The sequence below is a fragment of the Asparagus officinalis genome, chromosome 5 (assembly GCF_001876935.1).
Source record: "Asparagus officinalis chromosome 5, Aspof.V1, whole genome shotgun sequence".
Taxonomy (NCBI): Eukaryota; Viridiplantae; Streptophyta; class Magnoliopsida; order Asparagales; family Asparagaceae; genus Asparagus; species Asparagus officinalis.
In genome coordinates, this window is record NC_033798.1 from 440,733 (window position 1) to 453,111 (window position 12,379).

At 39.7% G+C, this 12,379-nt stretch overlaps 1 protein-coding gene across 2 annotated transcripts in view; it reads right to left on the reverse strand.

The window, feature by feature from the left end:
• Positions 9,782-12,379, reverse strand: part of LOC109842791 (la-related protein 1A) — a 15,086-nt gene continuing 12,488 nt past the window's right edge. For both annotated transcript variants that reach the window (XM_020411675.1, XM_020411674.1), the window contains exons 12-14: positions 12,054-12,199; positions 11,842-11,946; positions 9,782-10,340 (exon numbers count right to left, since the gene is read on the reverse strand). In XM_020411675.1, the coding sequence (XP_020267264.1) occupies positions 10,166-10,340; positions 11,842-11,946; positions 12,054-12,199 (426 nt within the window). In that variant the 3' untranslated portion in view covers positions 9,782-10,165. The remainder of the gene's footprint in view (positions 10,341-11,841; positions 11,947-12,053; positions 12,200-12,379) is intronic.

A 12,379-nucleotide genomic window follows, 5' to 3' on the forward strand; every position in this document is an offset into this window, starting at 1 on the left:
TGAAAATAACCCGAGCCGCTTTTTTTTCTTCCCCGCGCTTAAACCCCTATCAGCTACCCAACAACCCCGTTCTCTCCCCTTCTCTTCTTTTCAAAAATTTCGCGCTGCCACCGCGCCACCGCATTCAATAATCTATTTGTTTTTTTAAATTTTTTATTATTTTTTATCTATTTAAACCCCCTGACCCAAGCTCTGCGTTTGACTCACCGCACACCATCTGTTCTCTCTCTTCTTTCTCTTTCTCTCTCTCGAGCTCAGCCCTCGAGCTCCGACTCCCCGACACCGCACCGCCGCGGCCCCGACCGCCGACGTAACCCCGCGTCCGACCTCGCCCCCTCCGACCTCGCCCCTCCGACCTCGCCTCCGTCCTGCTCCGACCACCGCCGCTTAGCACCCGCACCGCTCACCTTTCCTCCGCCTCAGCCCCCCTGTCTCACCGCCTTCGCTCCTGCAGCACCGCTGCCCACCTCCGACCTTCCTCTCTCTCCGACCCCTATCTCGCCTGAGCTCCGACGCCCCTGCTCACGCCTCCAACCGCGCCCAAACCCGCCAGCGTCGCCGCCCCCAGCCGCCCCTGACCGCTGCTCCCCTCCGACCAGATCTCCGGCCGTCACCCCCGCCAGCCGCGGCTGCCTCCTCCGCCCCCTTGACCGCCGACGACCTCCCTCATCATCACCACTTCGCCACCAGCCAAGCCCTCTTCCCTGCGTTCACCTCAGCCTCGAACACCGCCTCGACCACCACCAGATCCCCTTCTCTGAGCTCCTCCCTCCAACAGCGACCCCCGAGCTCCGACGACGCGCACTGCGTTCAGATTCGTCAAGCCGACATCGCCGTCCAGCTCCACCACCAGCTCTTCGAACCGCTGCACGCATCGCCGGAACAGTGAATAGAAACTAGCAGCATCGCCGCCTTGTCATCAGGCCTCATTGGCCTCGTAGGCAAGATCCCTCTTGCTCTTTGACTCGTCATTCAATTCTTACATCCGCTGTGAATTAATTAGTTGCTTGCAAGATCCATATTCTTGCTCAGTATAATTTTAGATTGATTACGGATTTATTATGCATATGAACTCGTTACCCGAATAATTATTCGTTACAAATACGGAACTGTCGTGAACATATTGGACTGAGAACTATAACGTATAGAACTGTCGTGAACGAAACGGACTGTGGACAATAACGTATGACCATTCACATTGTAATACATATACTGTGATGACCTGTACGGATTTATTTGACGAATGATACTAAAAATAATATTTTGATAATAGATACTGTAAAGATAAAATAAGATAAAATTATTTTAGATTACTGATAACGTTGGGGTTGGAGAACATGTTGTCACCACTGGAGGTGAATTCAACTCTTTTTCATTGTTGATTTTCGACCCTCTTTTTTTTTGTCTTAACATTTAGAATTTTTTCTCCAAATGCTTCAATGGAAGGCTCAAATGATAAAGAAACCTCTCATCCTGCAGCCGATACACCCCCGTTTGATCCTATACAGGACCCTTCGGGCTCGGGCGATAGGCTACTTGATGACATGTTGTCAGAATCAACTTGCCGAGATGCTGGCGAACCGGTTGTCGACACCATTGAATCGGTCTTCGAAACGGTTGAACCACTCATTGAGGCTATTGAACCAATCCCCGAGCCTGTCGAACCGATCGTCGAACCTGGTTCTTTTGCAGGTATGGATTTTGTCCTTCTGTGAAGGTTATTCCCTTATCGGTTTTAATTAGCCTTAAGAGAGTCATTCTTGTAGGACCAGTTGTTAAGACTGATACAACTACTATTGTTGGGATATCTGACGTTCTCGAGGGTCTTGATTTCTTGCTGTTGGCAGAAACTATCATGGAAACTCAGCCGTCAGTGGTCCCAACTCGGCTTACAACCCCAAGAGTTGAGATGACTGCTGCCACGGTGGGGACTAGTCTTGTTGAGCAGACCGCGAGACGAACTGATGAGGTTGGTACGTCAACGGTTGTGGCACCAGCGACGGTCTTATCAACTCAAGAAGTCGTGCCGGCAGAGTTAAGTGCGGGATATTCTCTCGGAGAAACATCACTTGATTTTGGTAAATCTTTTTTTTTCTCTTTTTTTTTTTGACACTGATTCAGAACTTCGGCTAAGGTTTCAAAGGTATCTATATCCTCCTTTCTTTGTAGGGCCTTCTTCTCGGCTCAATGATATGGTCAGGACTCTGTTATCGGATGATGACCCTGATAAAGTCCTTCTTCACTTAGAGATCACTTCCTTCTTCTCATTTGTGAATGGCATGCTCGATAAGCTTATCAACAAAGGATTTTCTCTCGGCCTCTTCAAATCTTATCTTGATAATCAAGTGACTTTTATAAGAAATCAAGGATACTCAGATCTGGCAGATGTTATTATTGCGGACTTAGACCGTCTCGAGCGCGAATTTCAAAGGTTGAAGGAATTCCAGGCTGCCGGTGCTCCTTCATATGTGGCCGCTCAGTTAGAGACCCGGCTGCAGACCTGGCGAGAGGCTCAAATATCTGCTAATCTCGAGATTCGAGAACAAGAGAGTCGTGTTCAGCAAACGGAAGCAGTTTTCAATGATAGATTGACAGCCCTTCGCGAAATTGACTCTTCTCTCGTGTCAGGTGCCGTCACAATAAAACAACTCGAATCGGAACTTAAGACAGTCAAAGATGCCCAAGCTGTCTTAGAGATGACAAAGGCTCATACAGAGGGTACTGTAAATACAATGTCCAAACAGCTAGAACTTTTCAAAAAGAAGTTAGCCGAGACGAAGGCGGAGGCTGCACGGATATTGGTTGCTGATGAGGAATCCATGAAGGCTACGTTGCGGGGTGAGCTCGAGCAAGCTTATGTGGAAGAGTTGTCGAAGTTAGAGCAACAAGTCCTTAGCCATAGGCTTCATGTAGATTGACGATGACTTTTGTACCTGCAAACTCAATTTTATTAATAGCAAATATGTCTTTTTCATTCATTATGTCTCATTTATTATGACTTCTTACTCCGTATGGAATAATCAAACATAATACTTGTGAGATTTTTTTTTTGGCAAACCCCCAGCCTTCAACGGGTTTGGCGTGCCTTTACCGATTACCGTTTGAATCGGGCTAGCATGTGAATTATTAAAACCCGTTTCACATATAACGTTGTGCTAAGGAAATTAATTCTCTTAGACTTAGTGCTATGATTTCGAATACATAGACTTCACCATTTCTTACGGGAATATGGCACCCGGCAACCCTCTAAATCCGCTCCTAAGTGGGCGTGATTTCCTCAGATCGTGGGGAAAACGGTTCTGAAACCGTTCGACTCATATTTGAATGAGTCAAACGCCCAACCTGGCGTTCAGGACCCTAACCTCGCGTCTTAGTATTGAGACGCGAGGTTGGGTGTTGACTGAACATCCAGAACGCGAGGGTCGCTCATGTTTTGCTTGTTGTAACGCGGGTCCGACTCCAGCGTTTTGATGTTATAACGCGGGTTTGACCCTGGCGTTTTGATGTTGTAACGTGGGTTCGACCCTTGCGTTTTGATGTTGTAACGCGGGTTCGACCCTGACGTTTTACTGTTGACACACGGGGAGGACCTCCGCGTCTTGTCTTGAAGAGATTATCACCAAGTAATCTCTTTTGTCATAGCGTTGCAAAGATCATTGTCTTGTAATCTTCGTCTTGGCTCCTTGAGAATATGAGAGTCGTCAGATTGTAACTCCCGATATTGATTGTGAAGACTGTTGAACTAGAGCTCTCATCGGTTGTCGTGAAGGTCGTCAGATTGTAACCTTCAGCGATCTACGTGAAAGTCTTCAAATTGTAGCCTTCTGGAAGTCATCAGATTGTAACTTCCATCATCGGTGTTTGATGGGGGATAAGCTATCTATTATGATTTTTAGACAGCCTACACTGACAAAGCCACGATAGCTTCATCGCACCACTCCTCAAGTCAGGAACCTGTCCAAGAAGCCTAGCACATACCTCCGACCAACTATGATCATCGGTGCCCGTAACTGTCGGCCCATCGATCCGGAGCCCAAGTATGACGGCCACGTCTTGTAAAGTGATGGTGCACTCCCTTATATGCATGTGAAAGGTGTTGGTCTCTAGCCTCCACCTCTCAATCAGTACAGTGATAAGGGGCCAATCAAGCCTAATATATCGAACCGTCGAACACTCCCGGAAACCGGCCTGAGAGATCAGCGCTAGAACTCTCGCATCCTTAATAACCCAAGCTGAATAGCTCTGGGAATGCTCGATCATGGTGATGTCTGGTACATGCTGCATGTCAAAAAGAATTGATTAAGTATAATGCAAAAAATTAAAAGTAGTGGCAATGCTAAGTAGCATATACAAAAGATGTTTTACCTGTCCTGAGCCAATATGGTCTGAAACGTGGTTCGCTTGGAGGGTCAAAACGTCGGGGCATATCGGTTCCGGATCCATAATGAATATAACTGAGAATAATATTAGAAGATAATGCGTTAGATCTTTCTGTTAAAATACTCACCTAGTTATATATAAACAACAAACGAATGCGCAACGTGAAGAAAGCAATCACAAATTTATATAACATAATACGAAACGATACAAATTATAATCACAAATGACATACGAAAACAAACAACTCATGAAACCGCTACAAATTACAATCACAAATGACATACGGAAACAAACACAGATCGAAACCGCTACAAATTACAATCACAAATGACATACGAAAACAAAAACAGATCGAAACCGCTACAAATTACAACATCAATGCCTAATCCTAACTGGACAATTATTTTTGTTATGGTCCGGTTGATCGCATAAGTGGGTGCCATCAATGCTAAGAAGAGGACGACAATATTGGAAACCCTCAATACAAGGCCCAAATGCCCAAAATACACCCGTAAATCGTCGTTCTTCGCCATCAAGAGGGTCTGATGAAACTTCATATACAGTCCCAGGATTTTCTCTTTTGAGTGCTTCAAGATAATGCGGTAAGATCTCATAAGATTTGTCCCAATCCCCAAATATTTTTATTATCGCCTTCCTCCTAGCATTCCAACACTTATTGTATGATACATCCAAGTTGATCGCTTTATGCACTAAAAGACGAATATATTTTGGCCGTAGATCAAGATCCTCCCTCAGATGCGGTAAAATCAATCGATATATAAAAGAAGAGGACGCATGCTTGTTATTCATCTCCAATCGAGGATTGCTACATGTGTGGACTCCGTTGTACGCCGTGATTTTGAAATGCCCACCTACTCTTACACCCGAATGTGAATTAAGCTTCCAAGGACAATTCGCATTCCCGTCGTAGTGTCCATCAAGATCTTCATCTTCACCATCTTTGCGATAAAAACAAACAGCATTATAGCTTGTTGTGTTATTTTTTGTTGGCCTAAACTTGACATTTTTTGCAATGGCATACGAGCGAAGCGCATGGATCAATTTCTCCTTACTCTCATATAGATCTCCCTTCATGAATGAGAAGTCATCGCCCTGTGTATCATGATCGCTATTAGTGCCAATAGGAACACTTTCCATCACGGAGTTATCGATCAATTCTTCTCCTTGAAGTTCATCAGGCGGCGGATCCTCTAAGACAATATACTCATTATTAGCATAACACCCGTCAATGTGGTGGTTGTCCCCTTCACCACGATCTATCAATGTCATGCTATTAATTTGTAAGCCCTCATCTTCATCATCATTCTCAGATTCAACACTTGCATTATCTTCTTGAACTCCCGTGTTAGTATCGACTGCATTCGAAGTGCCCACAAACAAAGGACCGCTCATATATTGTGATTGTGTCCAACCTTCATCTTGTTGAGGAGATAAAAAGCTAACGACATCAACATCAGGGTCCTCCAACATGCGGGAATACATTCCGTCATAATTCACCGATTTGCCCAAATTCCTTTGATGTTTTTCAATGAACAATTCGATCGAACGTTTCTCGTCATGTAAGACACCAATGAGACTCATATCGTAGTCACTTGATATTTGAATGTCGCTTGTCCTGTTCTTCATAACAGGATAATTGCAAATAACATTAAGGTGATACTCACGTGAGTTGGTTAATGTAAGTTTGTGCAATTCATTAACCAACTCATTGAAAGTACACGATTTTGTTATAAACAATGGTCTCGTCACACCTCCTTCATAAACGGGCATATTATTCTCGAGGTAGTTAATCTTCCCATCATACAAACACAAAATTACGATTCGATCGTTCATCATTACCTCTGAAGAGTAAAACATTCAAGATCAATATTACACGAAAAGACTTTACATGTAATCACCATGAAATAGCGAGAAAATACAAGAAACTAAGAGAATAAATAATTTTGGGAGGAATTTACCTTCAATCTGTCGAACTCCGGCAACGACGGCGGTTCCGACGGTCGGAATGAGGTGCCGGCGGTCGGAACGGGGTTCCGGCGGTTGGAGTCGGGTTCCGGCGGTCGGAATTGTGGGGAGGCGGTCGATTTTGATGTGGACGGCGGGAGTTGGGACGAGAGAGAGAGCTAGGGTTTGGGGCATTTTGCGGTGAGAGAGAAGTGAGATCGGCACAGGCTGCTGTCGCGTGCGTATTCGGCAGAGGTGTTGTCGCGTGTGTATATATAGGCCGAAACTCCACGGGAGTTCAAATCCCGTGGAGTTGCAGGCCAGAATCCCCAGCGAATCGCTCGCTGGGAAATTTGGCCTGCAGCTTCACGGGAGTTGAAATCCCATGAAGCTGTAGGCCAAATTTCCCAGCGAGCGATTCTCTGGGGAATTTGGCCTGCAACTCCATGGGAGTTGAACTCCCGTAGAGTTTATTCACCAAAATAATCTTCACGGGAGTTGAACTCCAGTGAAGTTTAAAAGTGTGCTAAACTTCACGGGAGTTCAACTCCCGTGAAGTTTCGTAAATTTTTTTTAAAAAACCGACCTGGTTTCAGTGACAGGGCTGAAACCAGGTTGGTTTTTCTAAATAAGTTGAAAAGCGATCGTTTTTTGCAATTAAAAAGTGAAAGGGGTTGGTTTTGAAAATTTGTCCGATTTTTAACCTCTTAAATTTTTGTTCCAAAATTTCTTTTGGGTAAATTGCACTTAAATACTGCTTTTGGTCTCCTTCGTGTTGCACTTAAGTACCACAAGTTGTATTTGAGTGTAAAAAGTACCATAAAGTTTTGGAAAATTTGCATGTTACTACCATCGATTGTGCAGATGTGAAAATTTTCAGTCGGATGTTTCTCTATGATAGTTAGAAGCTTATTTTAGAGCTTTTTAACTAATAGTATTTGTTAAATTTGCTATTAAATCAATCAAATTTCTTTTTCCAAACTTCTCTTAATTTAAAAATAGATTTGTGATATTTCTAATGAAAATTTTAACAAATATTGATGTTGAGGAAGCTCTAAAACTAGTACGTAAGTATTATAGAGAAACATTCGGACAAAAATCTTCGTGTTCGCATGACCAATGGTAGTGACGTGCAAATTTTGAAAATTTTATGGTTTTTTCTTTTTGTACTAAAATACAACTTATGGTATTGAAGTATAACAAATCGGAAAATGTATGGTATTTAAGTGCAATTTACACATACTTTTTTGGGTTATTTGCACTTAAATATCCCAAAGTTTATATTATCTTTTAACTTTAGTGCCCTAAAGTTTTTCCTTTTTTTTTGGTTCCAAGAAATACCCGAAAGTTCGAAGAGATTAACTTTGGTACTCATTTAAGTCATTTTAGGGTGTCAAAGTCTAAATGCTTTTGAACTTTGGGGCATATTTTGAGCAAGAGGGGGTATCAAAGTCAGAAATGGTGTAAACTTTTGGGTACTTAAGGGAAATTATTGGTTTATGCATCATTGTAGGAAAATAATCATGTTATATGAGTAAAACTAGTTTTTTGCATCGTTACGAAAAAAATGAGTACTAACTGTTAGGAAAATACATATTGTTATGTGTGTTACATGATATCTAAGGGTGTGAGGCTTTTCAATTTTAAAGTCAAAAAATTATATTGAAATTGATAGTGTCCACATATTGGAATAGTAGATTGGTTACAATTTCTTCTGATCATAATTATTCATTATTGATGCATGGCTATGATTCACCTTATTAAGTGAAAAATCTATGCTATGTATTAAGTAGAAAAGCCTCATTTTTTTATCTTTTTTAGCCACATAATAGCGGAAATGTCCTCGTACCTAAAAAAATGGCTTGTAAATATTTTACATCGTTTTCTATTAATGTTTGGCTTAAAAAACAAACTTAAGGAAATTCGACAAAACTAACATGAACTTTTTGGTGGGCTTTGCACAAAACAACCCACAAACTTTTTTTGATTCCTAATCAAAAATTTGATGAATGCGTAAAATTGAGATGTGCAAACACTTCCAAATGAAGTTATCGTATATCTAATGAATGATAAGGCATTACATCGAGTAGCACAACCGTGACTCTTATTTGTCTTATGTCCACCTATGTCAACTTGATCAGAGAAACAAGTGGGCTAAAAATTAACATCAAAATATTTTATAACAAAAAAAAAAGTAACATAAATTGAGGAGAAAAAGGGTAACATAAACAGAGAGCTCTCTGCTAGTTTGCATAGAGAAAGGTTCTTTTGATGGAAAAAAAAAAAAAGAGAATATTACACAAAACACAAAGACAACTCTACTCCCGTATCTAGATTACTTTCAAAGGGGGTGAAATACTATATAAGATTATTTATGTAAATTTACATATGTTTCCTTACATTCTCTTCACTTTATTACGCTTCCCAAACGAAGCGAAATAAGTTCACTTCGGTTCTCGTTACTAAATTGGCAAAAAAGTTTGGCAAATAACCTAAACTTCCCCTATTTTAACTTAGCTTATGTTCACTTATCATCGCTAGAGGTAAATCCAATTAGACCCCAAGGCTAAATTGCACTTAAATTACCTTATTATAGGGTTAATTTGATGGATCTTCTTGAGTATGTTGCATATTTTCTTACAGATTTTTAACGTATCTCTACAGTAAACAGGTATACAATGTGTATTGCATAAAATATTTTATGTTTTCTCTTTGTTTTTTTTTTTTTAAGACTTTCATTTTGTTACTAGAGAGCTATTACAGGACAGCTTCACCCTATCATATATTAATCAACAACTAGAAAAGAATAAAACAAATTTCTCGAAACGCTTCTACCTTCAATGACACAAATTGATTAAGCCTCCCATTTTGCACGCTTCTTGAGAAATGTCTGTTTGGATGGGGGTCAGAGGACGGAAGTTAAAACGAAATTTTAATTTAACCTTGTTTGGGAGTTTCTTTTGAGGTTTAGAGGATGGAAGGTAAGATTAAATTTCTCTAAATTTTCCTCACCCTTAATTTGGGCAGTAGAGTATAGAATGGAAATCAAAATAAAATTTCATAATATGATAAGTCAATTATACACTTATGATATTAAAATCAACGACTAACACATACCCTCATCTTAATAACATATAAAGGTATTTATGTAAACTTTATACGTATTCACATCCCTTCCTCTTCTTTGTGAAAACTCCCGAACAAGGTAAAATAAAATTATTTCCGTTAGAAAACTCCCAAACAACATTTTTATCTTTTCACTCTCCTTCACTATCTTGCATTTCCATTATTTAATTTTCCGTCTCTCCCCTTAGTAAAGTCCTCCCCTCAATAGAGTCCCAAACAAAGCGTCAGAGAGTGATATGCAATCACCTGTCACCCAAAAGATGGAAATTTTTCTCGCTAAATAAATATACAAAAATGATAGAAGGGCAGATAAAACTTGCAATTGGTCGTCTATAAAGTCTCCTACCACTAATTTGATAGTGTCATGAAAAACATTAGCAACCTAATGGTAGAGCTCCAAGCATCAAATGAAAAATAAGCGCACGGCTAAATTTTCAAGCCCTTATTTTCCAATTTCCTCAGTTTCAAAAATACTCCACCATTATTGTTATATATATACAAAAGAATTCCCCAACGCAGCCACCAACTTAAAATAGCAGCAGAATCACAACAAAATCTGCAAGAGCTATTGTTGACCTAAACCCTCAGCATCACAACCCCAGAACCAAAAGAATTCCACAAAGCTAACTCCTCAGATAACTCAAAATAAAAAGATATCTTCATTTAGCCTGACTGCTCTAAGCACCAAGAAGAGTCAAAAGGGACCACTGCTGCTACTATTGCTAGCTTCGCATTCTTTCACCACTGCCTTCTCAGCTTTCTCCTTAGCTCTGAAATCATCCAGGCTTCGATATTCTTCCTTCAGCAGCTGCTCCAACTCTGGATTCTGCTTCAAAGGCTGGTCCTTGTTCCGATAATGGTGGAAAGCCCTATGCATAACAGCAAGAAGGACAGGGAAAAAGAAATCTCATTGTGCACAAGGAAACATGATTGCAAATATATGTTACATTAAGATTACAGTTTCTGTGGTCGATATGGCATCATGAAATCATAATTAGATGTTGGTGGGAGAGATCGTATGGTTAATGAAAACTGTTTCAGATGTCAAAAAGTGCCCAAACCCATAAGAATCATGGTTGTTATAAAGAAAATACTAGTAGCAGTTCACATTGCAGCATGTGGCCTGGTGGCAGTAAATTTTATTATTTTTTAAACATTTACTAGCATATGACATTTGTAAATATATAGACACAAAGGACACGAATTAGAATAGACCTACTAAAATTCTAGACAGATCTGTGTAGGAAAATTAGAAACCTGAGTAAAAGATATTGAAATTGTCACAAAAATATTACAACAGACAACCATAAATTAACATTTGAGAAACAGGAATCTAACAGGAGCAATGGGAAGTTGACCCCTCATTAAAACCTGACAACAAGATGACTGACTTACTGGCCCAGATGAAGGTTGGGAAGTAAAGCGATGTAGAAGGAGACATAAGAAAATCTTAGATATTGTATTTAGGAAACGTTGAAGATGAGAGGAAAATAAATCTGAAACTCTGGTTGTTGCATGCAGTTATAGGAAAAATTGAAGCTATAACTAAAGCTGCACAGATATGTTTAATAAGCTATTGTTCAAAATGAAAAGGAAAGATACAAGTTCAAAGTGGACAATTTCTCCAAAACGTCATCTCAAAGGTAGAAATCTCCAAAAGGCAAGTTCTCCATTAATGCAGCAAAATTTAGTTAATTTCTACATTTGCTTAGTTTCATACAATAGACACAATTTAGAGAAGATTTTTGGCTAGTTAGGTTGTTAATGTTATACGATGACAATTGCTTTACTTTACAAATTATAGTGCTCTGATTTTAGTAGAAAGTTTATTTTACCATTATTATAAAAGGTGAGGTGTTGTTTCAGCATTTTAGTTTCAGCATTCTAGATTTGTTATAATTACAACTTTTTATGTTAAGTTCGATCTTTTGGCCTATTATGAATATTTATCCTTGTATTATTTCCTTTAGCTGAAAAACTGAAGATGATTTGATAGAAAAAACATGACCCATAATTGTTGTGCCAACTGTCAAGGCCTGTCTGATATGTGAAGCCAACGTGAAGCCTTCCACCTATTTTCTTTATTAGCTTATCAAATCTCAACAAAAACCCTAGACACTCCTTTCTGTATCAAAAGAATGGACACAAATGCTTAACTAACCAAAAGCTACAACTTAACATGTAAATAACCAAACTTGCAGTAAAACAAAGTATTTCATGTGCCAAAGACTTGCAATAGGTTGTGCTTATGCAAAGCAATCTTCTCTTTTTTTTAGATAAAAAATAAACAAGCAAATAAGCAATAAAGTTATCATTCTCCTAGAAACACTCCAATAGAAGGCCAAAGATAACTAAACATATACAAAATACCAGTATTTTTCAAGACCATAAAGATTGCCCTTATGGTAGAAATCAAGGGCCAGATGCTCGAAATCTTCATAAAGATCTTCTCTGAATTGTTTCTCCAAACCATAGCTGGAAAGGGGGGAAAACAAATCATAGTGCATATAAGTGCAAGTGGCATACCCCAATGATTTCTGCATTTATTCCTAGAGGGTAAAAAACGAATATTGATCCAGTACCTGTAGAATCTGAAAAGACACTCAATACCATAGTTATACTTGGCAGCTGCATCTTCCAGTGCTAGGTTCTGAAACTCTTTATACATTGATTCATTAAATCTGTCTCTAAGGAAATATGACCAAAAGCGATACAGAGTGTTCATTTCCTGCAAATAAGCAATTTCATTTGACATGAGAAAGACAAAAAAAAAATGATTGTCTTGGCAGAAGAAGACATAATAAAAACAAACATAACATTGATTAATGAAATCTGGTCCTAAGGAAATATGACCAAAACAGTTAAGTGTGTTCATGTCCTGCAAATAAGCAATTTCATACGATATGAT